This window comes from Argopecten irradians, chromosome 2, assembly GCF_041381155.1.
Source record: "Argopecten irradians isolate NY chromosome 2, Ai_NY, whole genome shotgun sequence".
In the NCBI taxonomy this organism is placed as follows: domain Eukaryota; kingdom Metazoa; phylum Mollusca; class Bivalvia; order Pectinida; family Pectinidae; genus Argopecten; species Argopecten irradians.
In genome coordinates, this window is record NC_091135.1 from 53517729 (window position 1) to 53537409 (window position 19681).

A 19681-nucleotide genomic window follows, 5' to 3' on the forward strand; every position below is an offset into this window, starting at 1 on the left:
TGGATGATAATTCTTATATTTTATTCAATTCCAAAAAGAAATAATCAGCATTTTTGAAAATGTCCTAGAAAATGATTTAGTTTGGAAACAAAGTAAAATTCTTGCTGGATTTTATAAATACGGTCGCAGTCTGTACTGTGACTGTCTAAACCTTGCTTGTTAGGTAGATAATGTTATCGTCTAATTACTGATAAAACTTCAAAATATATCAGTTGTGTTCACAAATACTAGTACATAATAATTAAAACATTGGTTTGCAATGTTAAATTTGTTCAATAAAAGAAAGGAAAACAATAAATACGCTAAGTAAATTATTCAGGATGAAATTTGATCCAAACCATGCCAGTCATGTGATTAATATATTTACCCCATTTACTATTGACTTAACAATATATCCTAATGATAAAGTCTACCAAGTCACTAAATTGGTGGTAACAATGAATACAATATCTTCTATTATTTTCACATCATTTTAAATCATTTTCAATACAAAATATGGATATTTTCAAATACAAAATGATGCAAAAATATATTCTTATTTTTCATATAACATCATCTGACATATCAAACATTCAACGTTTACTCCACTATCACTCTTTATCAGAAGAATAGAAGATTTCGTAAAAAATAACATACATTTTGTATAACAAATATTTATATGACTTTTTTATGTACACTCAATACTATCACATACTAATTATATTTTATTTACTCCACATCAAAACACCGATATTCCTTCTTTGTATATTACAGAGTTAGCTCCCTTGCGGGTAGGTATCTATTATGATGTCATTACTTTGTGGGCGCAATTCACGTCGTTTCCCCGAAAAGTATGACGTCACAATCAATGCCTACAAGGGCGGATAACTTTGTATGATGCAAATATAAAATTATTCATAATGTATCTTTAATGCGGTAGCAAAAGGATGATTTTTTCTCACAATAAAATTATAAACTGAAAATATTTACAACTTGCATGGGGAAATACAAATTTTAGATAAACTCCTTTGGAATCAAGATACTGATATGGCACCTAAATATGGTGCCCGTCTTACTCAAGTCAGAACATGAACTTTGTTCATTGAAGTCTTCAATATATAAATATTTTAGGATGATATTCTAACCATAATTATTGTCAACGAATGTATTTTAGCGGTGAGAATATCAAAGATATTAAGGACTTTTCGATCTAGATGTTTTGCGCTCAATATGATTGTGTGTATCCATTTTCTAAAAAATAAAAATTTATGTAACAATTAATACGAGCGTGAGAATACGTCGCTGCGCTAACCTATTTAAAATCAAGTTTGCGCTGAAATTCGAACACGCCAAATTATTTATGTGTACAGTATATCAAATCAAATATAATTTGTAGTATGGCCTGAAAATATATACAACTTGCATAAAAAATATTTGAAAACATTTTCAATTCAACTAATATGTACTCGAGATACTGATTTGGCACTTAAATGTGGCACATACATGTAAAATGAACATTTTTTTCATCATTCAGATTTCTTTGATGCAGTCTTTAAAGTCGTTGTGAGCTCTTTTCTTCAGTAATTCAAACCCACATATAAATTATAATGACATAATAATATTGGACGGCACACTAGCGCTTATTACATATATAGCATTATAGCTATGCAATTCTGTATTTGAATTTTACAGAGTTATCTGTCCTTGTGGATAGATATTGATTGGGTTGCCATGTGCTTGCGAGCGGTTTTTTCGGAGAAAACGACGCGAATTGTGCCTACAAAATAATAACGTCACAATGGATATCTACCCGCAAGGGAGCTAACTCTGCTATATGTTTTAGCAAAATACAAAACTTCGACATGAAGTTACAATTAACCTAATGAATTATTTAAGATTCTACTAGGGCGTTATATCATTACATTAACCAAATCAAATGTCCTTTATTTTAACAGTTGTTATCATTATTGATTTAAAAAAGTTTTAGCGATGCTTAATGATAAACTCAACGTCAGGATATTGTGACGTCACAAAAGCAAGTATGTCTTTAATTTTTTTATATTATATATTACAATTGTTATTGAAAATTTCAAGAGATGCTAAATAATAAAATGAAATACATAAAGAATATTCTGGCCAGATCTAAATGTCGTGATATTGTGACATCTCTATCGCAATATTGTCCCGGTCTTACGTCACAATAAGAATATAAACTATGTGTTTCTAAAAATAGAACAGCCGGGTCCCGAGTCGATGTGCTAAACATCGACCTTCACCAAATAGTAAAAAAAAACCCGGAGTATATCATAATAACATGAATTACATATTGTTTGTGCAACCATGTCACATTACACTGCCAACGAGCGAACCAGTCGTCCTACTCCCCTAATGCTGCGCACTAAGCTGGAGCAGAAACTACCACTTTTAAAGACTTTGGTGTGTCTGAAAGACTATAGTATTCACATTCAATATTTTTCCCTTAAGGATCTTATCTGGTGAGGTTTCATTTTCGTTTCAATGATAAAAAGTTTTTTATGATTTTCAAAAACTAATTGTCTCTATTTTTATCACCTCCAAATAAAATTTTAATAAATGTATTTTACTCTGTACTCTCACGTGGACCTGCATTAAACACATCCGGGTACTTTTTACGTAACACGTCTACGAGCTGGTTATTTTCATTCTGTAATAAAACCTTAATCACAATATCGGGCCTAGCTCCACTATTGCAAATAGGCTTCAAACATTGATAAATTTGCTCCCGTATGTCTTGAGGATAGTTCGCATTTGCTTCTTTCATCAGCATATCGGCATTGATATTTCCCGGAGCTTCTACAAAAGAAAAAAAACACATTGAATGTACGTATTACTATATGTACAATTATAGATACTTGGTAAAACCGTTGTTTTAATCAGTCAAAACAACCGGATTATTTACAAAGCTGCTATAATTAGAAATCGATATCATATTATTCATTATTAAACTGTACCTTCATATAATTCTCGAATGAGATGTTTCCATTGTCCATATTGTAGAAGGCCATCGCCAATAGTCTTCAGTACAGTGCTATTAATAGATGGTCCACATGTAGCTCTTTCGCTGGGGCGGGATAGCAATAGTGTACTGGGGTTTTGTGGCAGAAGTGTTGGTGATGCTGGATTGTTTGGTGATGGGACATCTAAATTAGTCCCAATCGTAGTAGGTTGATTAAAAGCAGCATATAGGACATTTACCGAACTGAAAAAAAGTCAAAGGTTGACACATTTCCAAAGCTTTAAGATCCCCTGCAAGATAGTATTCATGACATCATATATATTCATGAAAGATTCGTGAAATTTCAAGAATATTAGCAGATTGTGGTTCATGAAAAAAAATTCATGAATGTTCACCAAATGACTCTCATGAACTCTTCATGAAGTTTTATGAATCCATAGAACATTCATGATTGTTCATGATCAATGTGTCAAGAATCATTTATGAAGTTTTATGCATGACTGATATTAATTTAAATTCTTAAAATGAATAAAACATTTTCATTCATTTTGAAGAATTTAAATGATTATCAGTTATGCATAACACTTCATGAACGATTCTTGACATGCTATTTCATTCCTTTTGATTAATTACAATGAATATCAACTGAAGTCACATGACCACACGAGTCTCATGACCACATGTAACTTAATTTAGTTTACATCGATTACGAAACAAGATATACAACTTATGCTAATCGCTGTCGATGGCCCGGATGTAATGCGCGGGGGATCTTAGTGTGGGAGGAAAGCGGACTGACCGAAGAAAACTCACGTGATAGGGCAGGTGACCCCTAACCTTTTCACGTCCGTGACGGGGATGGCTAGGTGAAAGGCGAGTGGCTTCACCACTACACCACCCGAGCACCCATGTTGGTGAATTCATGTTAAACTCTTCTGTTATATATTCACGTTATATTTCATGCTATTTTCACTGTAACGATATGTCACTTAAACATTTGATATTTGAACATTGACATGTAACTTAATGATTTAGCTCCCCAAAATCATATGTCGGCCTATAAGAGAGACGAAATCTAGGGATCATATATTACTGGTTTTGAATAAAGCGCCTTCAATCACTGCCATGTTCAGTAACTTCGAGTTTTGTCAGATTCCGAATCGTATCACCTGACTGACGTTCGACACGACCTGCACGTGGTGATCCAGGTAACTAGCTTAAGCGCACATGTGTTTGTTTACATTTTCCTTCTGGCTAGTATGAGCAGAGCAAATCGTGCTGGTATATGTCCACAGAATGAGTATTTGAAACATCCAATACGCACATTGCAGTAAAATATTGTGTGTATCCAATATTGTAATGTGCGAGCCTTATTTTCTCTGTAGATCCAGTCTGCTGAGGTTGACCACATGTTTTGTTTATGAAATATTGTTGACATTTTCTTTTGGTTTTACAACTCAAGATTGTCGCGACGATGTCCGGAAGAGTTCGGAATGATTTCGCATCTTTCGAGCTTATTTTTCACTTGTTTTTTTTTTACTTTTATGATTTAATTTACTTACAGTGCTGCAACTTTAGAAAAAGTGGTAAAATTAGAAAGTTACTCAGACAGTCAGAGAAAAATATGTACAACACTTGAACTGTTTTCACAATGACAAAAAGAGCGAAAGTTATAGACCATGCAACTTTAATATATGGATTATACCTATTATTATAAGAATTTTTTTCACCAATATTGAATTGATTCCAATAGAATTGCCATTGGTTTGATAGAAAATTTCAATCCTGGACCCCCAGTAGAGTTCATGAAATTCAGATGCCGCTGACTCCAACTTGCATTCATTAAACTTCATAAATACGACTCAATTTCATGAATATTCATGAACTGTTTGTGCATACTGCTGCGAGTTGTTGTTCATGAATTGTCACGAATAAACATTCCTGTTCGTTCAGGATGGTTTTAAGTTCATGAATATCATTTTTTTATGAATTTTCATGAATGGGTTGTTCACGAATGTTCATGATTTAATGAATAAAATAATTTAATGAATGTTCGCGAATTAATGAATGAAAGGATTCATGATTGTTCATGAAATATTTTTTCCTAAATTATTCATGAAGTTTTAAGTTCATGAATTGCATGAAAATATTCACGAATAATTAGAGAATATTCATGATTTTTTCATGAATCATGAATTATTCATCAACGTCTCGAGAGGATATAGAAAGCCTACATAATAGCACACAAGACATATGCAGAATGTAAATTTCAACATCTTAACTACTTTAATTTAAAGTTTAATATCATTATATACAAATGAATGTATTTGATTTAATAAATTTGAACATTAGAGATCAATTGATATAAATACACGTATATACTAAATATACCAAGGCATCAATAAATACTTGTAACTAAGGGCATACATTCACTGAATTAAAGGTACAATATACCTAAACAGGCTTACTTTTTATGCATGAAGGCTGATTGATAGATTAGGCGGTCTACCAACGATAGAAATAACAAACCTTTGATCGATATTAGATTTATTCTCTTCTTGACTCTGTTGGTTTTTAAAACACAATTTCTTCGTACGCCATATCCAAATAAGCAGACCCACAACTCCTACCAATGCTCCGATAGATAAAATCGATACCATTACTATCTTTAGAACTGTTGTACCGCTGTCTGTAAGAACAAAATAATAACAAACGTATCTTAACATTTAAAAAATAAACGTGGAATTCAACACTCGTTGTTTATGAATTAATTTATCTTAGTCGTACTCCCAAAATGATTGTGTAGGACTAAATTGAAAATCAACTGATACTAAATAATTTCTATTAAAATGTTAAGAAAATCAATTAATTGCACGATAGGGAGTACTATCAATTTCCTTCAATCTTTCATCAGATACATGTTACTAATACAACAAGGCCATTTAAAGGAATGAATGGTACACATCGAGACAATTATATATACATGTAAGTTATTGCCAAATTCATCAAACTTCTTCATGCAGTATATTATACACGAAGTCATATCGTATTTATTGGATACAGTTATTGAGTCGAATAGTTTCTATGTTTTAGGCTTGTACCTTGAGGTGAAATTATATGCACATCCGAGGGTTTTAGATCACATTTCCGGTCTTGCGTCAAGGTACACTCTGAAAGAACAGGCAACACACCACAATGCGTGCATGGTTGGCATTCGTCAGTGGCTGACGTGTTGGAAGAGAAGTTTTTCCCCCATACACATCGGGTGCAGGTGGTGTTCTGTGTTGACGATCCTGAGTTACGAATTATACAGATCAATTAAATCTTTATATTGTCGTTTTTTTAGTATACAGAATGTAAGTATTTTTCTTTTAACAACATTTACCTACAAGCAACTTTTAAACGGAAGTTACAATTTAGCCTAGTTAAAGGATGTGGATATACGATATGAATACAGTTATATAAAAATGATTGAGACGTCGTGTTAAAGTTTGAAATAAAAATCTGATGTGTCATGAGGTCAGGAAGATGAGAGATTTCTTGAAATCTTTACATTTAGTGTAGATTTAATTTTCTGCGACACTTTCACGTAAGAGTGGTTACTGCTTGTCAGAACTATCAAACGACCCTTCTTTACATGAATGCGGAAATCATTTAATTACCTTTTGTAAGAACACCATATCCAGGTTCACATGCACCGAATTCCTTACAAACAGCATGGCCTTTGTCTAAATGGGGGAACAAATTAAATTGTCCACTTGGGCAGTCACATATCAAATTTGAGGAACGTGTACATTGTTGGACTGGTACTAAAGAAGAAGACTCGCACGTGGTCTTACAAAGGTCACAGTACTCAGCAATGTTGTAGTCAGATGTATACCGTCCTTCCTCGCACAGCTCACATTTTGCATTGGTGTTTTCCGTCGCACAGTGATGAAGGAAATATGTTCCAGGGGCACATTTAACACACGGCACACCCGTCGGCGCTGTGTATACTATATCAGACGACAACTAGAGCAAAAGTAATCAACATATGTATAGTGTCGTAATGTCCTCATACTATAAATGGCGTTACCATGCCCTCCATTTAAAAATATAGATACAGTTTCTCAGATAGATCCCTTTGTAGTAATACCCAGCAACGTGGGGAAGTACATGTAATTCAAATGTAACAGGATGTGAATTAGGATAAATAAACTCCTGACTGATCTATGAGCGTAGGGATACCAAAAGATTAGCGTAAATTTATATATGAGTTAGATTACATGTTAGCGTTTTGTTCATTTGATATTTTACCCATAACCATATCATCAGTAGTAAAACAGTTTGTGCATTTTTTTTAAATTTTGATTTGTATTTATTTTGCTTGTCTCCCCTACAACAGTTCTACAATTGTATTACAATATTTTTTCTGCAGGTTGAATGAAATGGTTACGAAATAATGATTTAGTACTATCCATATACAGAATGAAACAAAAAACAAACAAACAAACAAAAAAAACCAATTTGATTCTTACCTTTAGATTTGCGGCTGCGAACACCAAGTTGACAATAACATACAAAGATGACATAGCTAAATAATCCATTTCAAACCTGAAACAGAAACCATTTTTTACATCATACATACGTCCGCTTTAATGCAACAAGCAAAATAGGTTATATTACACAATCCACCTGGTATCCAGTAATTTGCCCGTGTAATATTTTTGCATTGTTGTAATATGATTTGGAGCGATTTTCTTTTGTGAAGATTTAGAGGACAGCTGAAAAATAATCGTAATCTTACTTTACTACAGACGAAATCAGAATTTGAGGTTGCATTCATGTCAATCATTCGCAACCATTCAAAATAGTTATATATTAGTTTCAACAGGGAGACAAATACGTTTCATACATTCTAATATTCGAAAAAAAAATACCCCAATATTTACGCAGAAAAAACTCTCACACCATATTCAATTGTTGTTTTTGATTCCCTCAATGTCTCTTTTCTAATAGATAAATTCAACTTTCACTCTTTTCAACTCATTCATCCACATTCGTTCATACAAATGTAATAAATACTTACAGTATATATTACTGTATATAGTGAATAGTTGGTTTTCAGCGTTTGAATTTTTAAACTGTAATTATAATAGAACAAAAGCATGTCAAAGGATACAAAATTCAAAATAATTCTTTGAAGGAAATTTTGGGAAATAGATATTTCAAATGCACAAGACATATACTAAAAGAAATACATTTAATTAAATAGAATGTTAAAACATTCGCATAATTAAATCTTAACTAGGTCCTACATATTCTGAAAACAAAATGGGAAATTGTATCGAAAATTCATAGTATGATATACTATCAATTATATACTGAATAAGGATGTGGTGTACTCTTGAAGTTTTAATTTACCTTACCAAGGTTCTCTAAAATTAAAAAAACCTCTTGGACTCATTTGAAATCCTATATATATGTCTTATAATTATGTATGTATTTTCGATCTAAGCGCCATACATTTTCATTTATTAACATATATATACTAATATTAATATCAATTTTTGGCTGTCGGTACTATACGATGTCCAATAAAACTTAAGCTTTTTAAAATTCCATTCATGATTTTACACTACCAAAATATAACTTTCCTAATGCTATAACATAATTTCTTCAAATTAATATGCTTTTCAAAGTATATTTAAAAGTCAACAAAAAATTATTCTTTTCCGAAATCAAATGAAAATATATTGAGATTATTTAACAATTCTTTAAATTAATAATTTACATGTTAATTCTAATCTCATATATATATATATTGAAACATCTAAGTTTGAATATTAAAAGATAAAGGAAAGTAATTTATGATATTACCTTATACATAAGATTACAAAAATTAAATGAAACCCCACACATCTAGATACTTGGTAATGAATACATATTTGCAGTCTTTATACATTATCGTAATGACATGATGTATATTTTAAAATGCTTATTCCATATTTGTTGTTATCTGAACCACATAACCTTTTCAATTCACTTATGATATAATGCTATTATTTCAGTTTTGGGAATATCTTACTCTTATCCATTTAAACTTGCTATCCTATCATCATGTTAAAAGTATTACTGTCTTATCCATTTAAACTTGCTATCCTATCATCATGTTAAAAGTATTACTGTAGTGACAATAATACAGATATGATCATGTAGTAATTATACAGTATTACGTCACTAATATGGCCAACAAAACAATTTAACAAAATTTAGTATACCAATGTAAAATTACAAAATATATGTATTATACATGGCATATAATCATATATGTGTATTATATGAATTGATACAACCCTAATATGTATAGAATTGTCAAGATATACATTTAAATACGAGAAAAATCTTTCTACCTGCCACTTTACAGGGTATTCCCACATTCACTATAAATAGACATGGATTTTCCAGAATTACTAAAGTTAAATATTAACTAAATCCATTTCACATTTAGCAATATATATTGTTTTTTGATACCAAATACCAAAATGTTGAGCAAACTTATTATCATTTAGAAAATTCGACGCCGATTAAAATATCTACTTTCATTTTATAATTAGATTGTGGGTCGATTATGCAGATCGACAGGTAATATCAAAAGTCTTGGTTGCTTAACAAAATATGCATTCAAAACCTAACTACCACCAATAGACGCCAAGAACATAATTAACATACAGATGTCTTTGTAATTCAAGTCATATTGTTTAACATACCTTTGAGGGCTTTTTAAGTTGTCTCGAAAAAGTCACCAACCGGGTACACGTACGCTGTTTACAATGCGCAGGTAGTATAACGGGTGCACACACGTTTCACCTGATTAACATATACACATATGTTATTCGGACAGCCTGCTACCAATATCGCATTGCAGACGACACTTATCGGATTTCTCGAATGTTTGAAGTTGGTTGATGTTTTCAAAGAAAGCATATGAAATGTTTATATTATATTACACCAATAGTTTAATAGACCACTACCTTTCCATGCAAAATTAAATGGTTTCTTGAAAACATTAATAATATTTAAAAAAGGATACATATCGATGACCTAAGAAAGTCAAAATCAAAAGTGATTTGCTTAAGTAATATGACTTGGTTCGAAATTACGGCGGCGTATTAGGGCCACTACAAAATTTTATTTATCTTGTACGTACAAGTTATTATCTTGTACGTACAACTTAGTATCTTGTACGTACAAGTTACTATCTTGTACGTACAAGTAACTATCTTGTACGTACAATATACTAACTTGTACGTACAAGATACTAATTAGTATCTTGTACATACAAGTTAGTATCTTGTATCTTGTACATACAAGTTAGTATCTTCTTGTACGTACAACTTAGTATCTTGTACGTACAAGTTAGTATCTTGTACGTACAAGATACGCAATCTTGTACGTACAAGATAGTATCTTGTACGTACAACTATCTTGTACGTACAACTTAGTATCTTGTACGTACAACTTAGTATCTTGTACGTACAACTTAGTATCTTGTACGTACAAGTAAGTATCTTGTACGTACAAGTTAGTATATTGTACGTACAAGTTATATATTGTATAGCTTCATGCGATGTACAAGATAGTATCTTGTACGTACAAAGTTAGTATCTTGTACGTACAACTTAGTATCTTGTACGTACAAGTTACTATCTTGTACAAACAAGTTACTATCTTGTACGTACAAGATAGTATAATGTTAAAACTCTCGGTATTAAAGGCTGTGACTGGTTTACTGTCACAATGGCATCGCATGAAGCTATACGTATATTACGTACCCTTTGTTTAACTATGATCATCATTTGGACAATAATTGATGTGTGTATATATGTCTAATAAACACAAAAACATATGAAATAATTTGTTTTGTTTTTGTTGTCTGTGCAATCAGTGCAATCAGTAACTCGTTCGAATTAGGGCATAATGCCTAGGATTTTTTTCGGAGGCAGTTAATTATTTTCAATACTACTATTCTGAAGTAAAATAAATGCTCCAACATTTCCAATAATGGCACCAGTGTGAAGTATGTAACTTTAATTACTGAAGAAAATTACGAATTTGTTTTCTCCTCTTTTTAATAGATAAAACTTATCATTCATCGGAGATGTATCATATTCATTTTATCACTAAATATATCTTATCTTAAAACAAGCGACTATACAGTTTCCTCGAAAGGAACTATACAGTGTCAGTTTCAAAATAATGCAAGTGACTATACAGTTTCAACTCACATTCCGGCAATTTCAAATTACGATAGTGAAAAAGATATTGTCCTCATTAATATATATTTATATCTTTAATATTGTCAAATAAGTTTATAAACGTGTGATCGTGCTTGAAGCTATGCAAAGTAGACCGACTATCTTTAATTACGAAAAATATCAGGCGGGTGACTTAATTCTGCGGTGATAAACAGTAGTTCAACTCAACTTGTATGTACAAGATACTAAGTTGTACGTACAAGATACTATCTTGTACGTACAAGATACTATAAGTTGTACGTACAAGATAATAATTTGTTCGTACAAGATACTAACTTGTACGTACAAGATACTATCTTGTACGTACAAGATACTAAGTTGTACGTACAAGATACTAAGTTGTACGTACAAGATACTAACTTGTACGTACAAGATACTAACTTGTACGTACAAGATACTATATTGTACGTACAAGATACTAAGTTGTACGTACAAGATACTAAGTTGTACGTACAAGATACTAAGTTGTACGTACAAGATACTAACTTGTACGTACAAGATACTAAGTTGTACGTACAAGATACTAAGTTGTACGTACAAGATAATAACTTGTACGTACAAGATACTAACTTGTACGTACAACATAAATTAAATTATATAGTGGCCCTAATACGCCGCCGTACGAAATCGATGTAAACCAAATAAAGTTTTTTTCTTTAATATCTATAAATGTTTTTTAAACCTTACTTCCATCAAAAGACTAATTTTATTAACAAAGTTAATATACAGATCTCTCTGACAACACCTATGTTATTCGGATAGCTATCAGTGTGCATTGTAGATGATACGTATCAGATTGTTTTCGAATTTAATAAGTTTGTGTTTTAAACGCCAAGATTTCAATAGATCACTTAAAAATTATGAGCTATTAGGTAGAGCACAGCATGTTATACATTGATCAACAGCAAGTCATACACTCATACACAGGTATACATAAGTGAACATTGCTTCGTATAACTTTCCTCTAATCAATAATGTCTTATATAATATATATAATATAAGTTGTATCCCTTATACAAATATGAGTTGAATCGTGAGCTGAATACTTGGTCAACATGGGATATGTAAGCATTGGTCTGACTATTGCATGGATCGTAAAACCATAGATGATATAATTCATGATGGTTTTCTGGTTAGAGGAAAATAAACTGTGTAATTCAAGAATGAATTGAATACGCTAAAGGCATCATTGGACTTGGTAATGCCAATATGAGACAGTACCTGTAAATGAGAGCCATAACGTGACCATTGTCACGTTCGTCATCTCATCAAACACCACAAAAGGCGATGAGGAAAGTTTGTTTAATTATTATTTAAAACTAAGTTGGTTTCTATGGAAGTTTTATTTCCTGGTAATAAAAATTAATTATATTCAGTTCAATTATTGAAACATTGAAATTTAATCTACTGGCTCTGCAATACTGATAAACAATCGCACTCATAGGTAATTGACCAAATAATGCTTATATATAAGGTACATTCATATTCTTTTATTACCTTATTCAAACTTCTACTTCCAAAATCCGTTAATTTATAATGAAGTTAAATCATGTATCGAACCCATGATGCCATATCTTGAGTTTGTCTTATTAGGATCTGATCCATCCTGGCTGTACCTGTTTACATCGAGGTCGTTAAATGATTTATTCAACATCTTTTGAAAATAGTATCATAAAATAATAATTGTAGCGAAAACACAATTTTATTACCTGTTCCTTATAATCGTCACCGCGTCTGATGGGGATATTCTTCATTACAAAGTGAATGAACATTTCATTTAAATGATAAAGTCGTGTAGAACATGAAGGTTGTCGTGATGTAAAATCTGATAATGAGTAGATTTCTATGACATTTCCATTGTAATAAGCTGTCAGGGACCTACAGGACATTATATCAGATGGGCGTTATTGGCATTTATGATTTATTTTATATTGTGCATTACAAGTAAATTAGTATATTTATGTATATAGACCATCCAAATGGACACTTAACACCCCATCGCAACTCCTCCGGCTTTCTTATAATGATTGTGAGAGCTCTTCGAATAGGCCCAAAGATGTCCGATTGCTAAACACCAATATTGACGAGAAAATAAGTATTAAATCGGAGGCTGATAAGGTTCTTAAAGGAACTTGTTCGCAGGACATCATTGACATAAAATAGTTCATTATTTATACTAATAGATAAATAACAACGCAGATGAGATGCCATTTTAGTTTTCATAATGTCAAATGATGCAATCAGAATGTCAACTAGGCGGACATTTCTTGAACATGTATTTAAACATGGTTATAAGATAGATATGCCTTAGTTTGCGATCATCCATTGCCGAGATCACTGTTCCATCATGATTTTTCCTCTTCGTCTGTTTGGTAAGTATACATCTATCTGTAACACATTCATGTGTATCACACAGCAATATTAATTTGTGTAGTTGTAGGCACTCGGATCATGTTAGCGCTCTTCGGAAGATATGTAGATAGCATCTATTATCCATAGCCGCTATGAAAATTAGAAAAATACATTCAATCCATATATTTACATTAGAATAATTTATGAGATAAAAATTATTGAAAGGTTTTTTACATTATATTTAAAATTATGACACCCATATACGACGAGAAACAAGATTAATGGAACAGCTGGATGACGAAGTCGTTCCACAACGTCACGTTTTCAGGCTTCCGCCTTCCGGTCGACCTGTTTTGCAAATAAAATTAAAGTTAAAATAACATTTGATTGACTTCTTATATCAAGAAACAACACATTAGATGATATACATTTCAATATTCTTGGGGATTTTTTAATGATATGAAACTGGCGCATTGTTTGAAAATCAGCTGATCTATGCACGAGAATCGTTGTATTCATACTGATTTCATAGTGTTTTCATAGGCAAATGTTTGTCTTCGTGGTTGAGTGACGAAACACTCAGAATGTAAATATATTATTTTGTGTACTAGTAGACAATCGATTCATGTTTTGGTGAAACGTGTATATGTTTTGTTAATTGTTATCAATATTCAGGTTCGCTATTGAGCAATATACGGAAATATCAATAAACTACGTCGAATACAATACGAATATAAATAATACAAATATATGATACCTTTTCGTTTCCTATTGTTTTAGAAATCCTATTTTATCTACAAGTTTATTGCTATTTTCCAGTTGGAGTGTTTTTAGTTGCATCTGCGACTCTCACAGTAGCGTGGCACCCACAACATCAACCTTTATCAGACGTTTTGTTCAGAAGACAAGTCCAGCCTGCGTTTTGTTCATCATACTATACGCTGACTAGGACGATAGGACGTCAAGTTTCTCGAAGATTCCACAGTATAGTAGATAAACTATTCAGAGAAAATGACGGTGTTACGCAGCAAATGTTGGAAACTGCATCAACGGATTTATGCAAGTAAGTAATCATGGTGGTAACCTACCAATATTCATAAAAAACGGCACATTATTTTATTAGGTTAATAAAAGTTATAGCTTAAATGTTTAGTGTAATAAGAATACGCAATGCTTTGTCCGAAAAACAAACAAACAAACAAACAATCAATCACATCGATGATTTTTATGTTGGAGACTGCACGGTGTGACTGTAGATGTTTTAAAGGTCAGCCATGTGTCATACAAAAAGGAACGATATCAACAAGACCAGAGAACAAAATGTGATAATAAAACAATTGTCACTATCGGTTTTAGTTGTTAGGTACACCATATACATACAGTGTATATCAATGTACATTGTTGTCATTTGTTATAGATATACACGTTGTATGTTTTATGGACAAGTTATTTAACGCAGTTATAACTGAAAACTATAAAGTATATTAATTATTTTGCATAATGAAGAATAAGTTTATTACTTTATTTCTAGTTTCAAATTAAATAAACATACCTTTCAGCACTTTGGCCTTTAAGCACACAGGCTTTCAGCTATAAAGGTGGTATATGCCCGGTGCCTTTTTTCCATGTAATGTGTGGGCACGCTTTCACCAGAGTGGCCGTGCACGTGCAAGGACAGGGTCATGCAAGGTCAATGTTACACTCTCAACCAATCCATTCGCTCAACTCTCATACGTCATCACAACAACTTAAATACACATAAATTTACATGTACAGGACATAACATGACACATGGACATGTAAATTCAGACAATACAGAGCGCATGTAGTTTTAACACCTAATTTTATACATATAGACACAGTGAATTTAAACGTGGCGACACTATGATTACAACGCAGGTCACTAAATTAAAATTTATCCCATACTGCAAATAGCTATGCGGGGGTTGTAAGACAGCTCACTCGGGCTAGGCAATTAGGTGACGTCATAAATACATATTACCCTCCAAACCTAGTGTTGACAGTCAAAATAATATATCCCGGTTAAAATATATCTGAATACTCTATGGAACTATGTATGCTATCACGATATGTATGCTGTCATGCTAATATAATTATAGGAATCGAGTCCACCGAGCTGATATCTCCTTTATGCAGTTCCAAAAACTATAAGTAAAACTACTTCTTACATTTCTCTGGGATATAAATGGGATTTAATCATTCTAAATCGATCTCTGAAACTTGAAATGGTGCTTTAAGGTTTCCCGTCAAATAACGGAGTGAACACGAAAAAGGGATATAGGATGCCATGAAAAAGTAAATTTTCCTCTACAGCAAAACACAGATGTCATTTTGTTACGTACTCAATGATGATTCCTTATTGTTTAAATATTGCTTGAAAATAGGTGAGTGTGTTATGTGGTAATGGCTACGATAATTATAATGTTACAGCCTTGTCCACATAGCTGCGGTAAATGTTAGCCAGGAAATAACTGACTGTAACAACTTCCCAGAAATTACGACCATCATGGGGGTTTTCAGTGGGATATGTTTGTATAACGGTGACAAAACAAGATTCCTGGAGGAAAGTAAGTTACTCATTTATTTTTTCTTTGCTTGTTTGTTGTTTTCTTTAAAGGTGGCAGATCAAAGTTTAAGCGTAGATAGATAACTACATACATGTATAAGGCTCCTTATTAAGACTGTCTTTCGACTGTACATTAGGCTGCGATGGATGTGTGGTTTGGATGTCCTGACATATCATCACAGGCCCTCCACCTCTGAGTTGTTGCGGGTTCTAATCTCATGTGGGGCGGTTACCAGTAACTAACTGCTAGTCGGTGGTTTTTCTCCGTGTTATCCTGCTTTTCCGCCTCCAACATCCTTAAATGATTCTGGCTGTAAATAGGACGTAGAACTAGTAAAACAAAAACCAAATCAAATCGATCGTTCAAATCTTGTTATTTCCACTTAATATTTTAGTGACTTTTAATGACTATTCCGAGAGGAATTTTTTAAGTCAAACAATTGGTAATAATAATGTTCCATTTATACTATTTTTAAGGTCATCTTATCTTAATATTAGATTAGAGTTTATCTACTCGCAATGACATGTTTTGCAGAATAAGATCATGATAAGTATTAAATTGAATTTGTTTTTACATCATTTGTGTCTGGTATTCTGACCATCCTGTATGTTATAACATAAACCGTTTTAGACATTCCTTTGTATATTTGTATATATATCCATGTTCACTCATTGTCCTTATCACTTTAAATCGCTGTATACCGTTTTCTAGTTATAACAAGGGATCACTAACAATACTCCGAGAAGAAGATTTATAAAACGAGTCTTACACGAAAAAAATGAAGGTTTTCAATGTTGTGAAATGTGTCGGTTTTTATTTTGCAATCTTATCTATCTGCATTACCTCATTTAATGGCAGTGTGAAGTTCATTATTGTTGTAGAATATCATCGCAGCTATTAAACACTATGTGAAATTATCCATTGCACTATGTATTCGCACGATCGTTTCCGATTATACACAAATTGATAATAAGATTCCATTTCAAACTAAGACTTTTATATTGTATCAATGAAATTTGTTACTGACTGATGTACTACTTCAGACCTGTTCCAGATGTACTTTTTGTCAGTGTACCAGTATACAATATTATTAAGCTGCTTTAATATATAACCAAGTAATTCTGCCCTAAATTGGTGACATGATTTTATAAACTATTTATCTAATTCTGTCATAATTGATACAGAATTCCTGATGTAGGCTTACTTTATGATTAAAACGTTTTCGCGACATTTATGCTTGATCCTTGAATTAAATATTACTGTAAATTAAAAAAGTATGTTCAAGAGAGGATAACATTGTAACAATAATAGTAACCTATCGGTTATGAATTCTTATTTATTCATTTTTATCTTGCAAATAATTATGATATGATAACAAAATTTTCGACAGGAAATAAGTCTACTTATGCGCACGCATTGACAAAATATGGGTTCGACAACATTTTCAGGAACATTGCCTTAGTAAGCAACTTACCTTTCTGTCAAATCATTTGCAAACAATAGATTGGATTAATATAATTTGATGTATACGCATATGTCTTTTCTAATCCTACATAATTTTCAATGCAGTGTTAGATGGTGTCGAAGTCGTGAACTATAGATGGCATAGCCTTTGCTCTGAACAGGCGTCGGATGTGCTTATAGCGTGTCGCAGCTCTAGTTCATCAATAAGAGAGAGTGGTATGGGGAAGGGTCCAGACCACTACAAAGCGTACGTGAACCATTTCTGCAAATATTTGACTACTAATTAATGCGAGGGTGAACGTCAAATGGTTGACTTCATTCGATAGCAAAACTATATAATAAGTGATTAGAAGACGCATATTTCAAAACTTATAGTTTAAGTTCAGTTACAGATTATAAACTTGTGAAGGAAAGTATATTTTCAATAACTTCTACTTAATGATGTTCCAAAAATACGAAAATAAAAAAAGAAACAGTACATTTACAAAGGACGAAATTATGATGCACTTCGACTGGGACTCGTCTGTGATGTAACATGTAATGTTGTTTTCTTTTATCTAGACTTTTGTTAGCACAAGAACGATGCATCGCTGGTGGATTCCTCCAAACCGACGTCAGTGCCTGTGGTGATGTGCAGAGTCTTACAAATTTAGCTCACATTATGAACCTATTCTATGCTCTCGCACCTGGCGTGACCTTCGAATCGTCTGACTTTGAACCAGAGATAAATTCGTAAGGTTGAAACGCGACATTAAACGATGTACATGTATAAGCACACTTTTTGTATTTAATCAATAAATCAACCAATTGAAGTCAAACCCTCTTCTTACTGTTTTCCCTTCATAAAAACAAATGTTTCGTGAAGTGAAATCTGGTTAAACAAACTCTGGTAGTATCAGCTTTAGTGAATTGTAAACATAATGACATTAATATTTGTTGGCGGAAATACTTTGTGAAAGTTTTGTTTTAAGATGATGTTATTAAAAATCCAATACGAAACTAATGTTACATTAAGTATTTTTCATCGCTGTGTTAGTAAAACAAATAGATAGACATACGTCCATTTATTCTTTTTCAACATCCGGGCGTATTCCACAGCGCACTTTGTAACAATTTTTCAAATTGTGTTAATTTTTCGAAGTGGGTTGTAAAATAGGGCTTTACTAAGGGTATACTTTATATCGACAGTCACTGTATTAAAAGAAGAGTTTACCTTCAGAATCGATCCATTAAGCATATATGATATATACAGGATTAATGTTTTGCTTTTTAAAGTTTTTAGTAGAGCATGTTGATGCATTAGGCGGTCTAACAATGATATTCTGTTAGAGGTAATAAACCTTCAACCGATATCAAATTAATTCCTTCCATGACACTTTTAGTTTTTAAAACTCAATTTCTGCAAACACTACGGCCATATCAACAGGTGCACAGGTCCTATCACCACGAACGCTCTGAGAGGTAAAAGGAATCCATACCTGTCCAGTTCTCTGTACCGCTGTCAATATGTACAAAATAATAACACAATTGTTGTGTATATACATGCTGTTGAAGTGAAACAGTTTCTTGTAACATGTTTGAGAGAAATCAATGATAATTAATTGCATGAGACTTACTAGTAACCATTTCCTTCAAAACGTCAATAATATCTGAGACATTGTAATAATACAACGAAGCCATTTAAAGGAATGCATGTACACATCTAGATAAATAAGATATAGTTTTTTCGTCAAATCATGTCATATATATCGTCATCAATTTAGTATCCAAAGCATAAAACGGAATCATACCGTATTTATTTGATAAAGAATGTTATACAGTTATCAACAACAAGGAAAGTTATACACGTACACACAAGTGAACATTGTTTTATATAATGTACCTATTAGTGGTTTTCTCTAATTAGTTAGAATCTAGAACATTAAAAGTTGTACTCCTTATACAATTACGAGTTGAATTATGAGCTAAATAATAGCATTACAGACATTGGTCTGACTACTGCATGG

The 19681-nt window shown here is 32.3% G+C and overlaps 2 protein-coding genes across 5 annotated transcripts; one reads left to right on the forward strand and one right to left on the reverse strand.

The window, feature by feature from the left end:
- Nucleotides 1-9821, reverse strand: LOC138315934 (tumor necrosis factor receptor superfamily member 14-like). Of its 4 annotated transcripts, none has more exons than XM_069257350.1 (8): nucleotides 9724-9821; nucleotides 8043-8097; nucleotides 7492-7567; nucleotides 6637-6985; nucleotides 6076-6267; nucleotides 5504-5663; nucleotides 2970-3217; nucleotides 1-2811 (listed from the first exon to the last, which is right to left on the reverse strand). In XM_069257350.1, the coding sequence occupies exons 3-8, from the start codon at nucleotides 7558-7560 to the stop codon at nucleotides 2579-2581; spliced, it is 1251 nt and encodes a 416-aa protein (XP_069113451.1). In that variant the 5' UTR covers nucleotides 7561-7567; nucleotides 8043-8097; nucleotides 9724-9821; the 3' UTR covers nucleotides 1-2578. The 4 variants fall into 4 exon arrangements, with proteins under 4 accessions (XP_069113451.1, XP_069113452.1, XP_069113453.1 ...); XM_069257351.1 differs by lacking the exon at nucleotides 9724-9821 and adding an exon at nucleotides 9367-9404; XM_069257352.1 differs by lacking the exon at nucleotides 8043-8097 and having other exon boundaries at nucleotides 9724-9807.
- A 3693-nt stretch (nucleotides 9822-13514) lies between these two features.
- Nucleotides 13515-18493, forward strand: LOC138315935 (uncharacterized). The gene is made up of 5 exons (XM_069257354.1): nucleotides 13515-13643; nucleotides 14443-14686; nucleotides 16075-16211; nucleotides 17781-17922; nucleotides 18237-18493. Exons 1-5 carry the CDS (start codon nucleotides 13619-13621, stop codon nucleotides 18409-18411), a joined length of 723 nt encoding a protein of 240 aa, XP_069113455.1. The 5' UTR covers nucleotides 13515-13618; the 3' UTR covers nucleotides 18412-18493.
- The last annotated feature ends 1188 nt before the right edge of the window (nucleotides 18494-19681 follow it).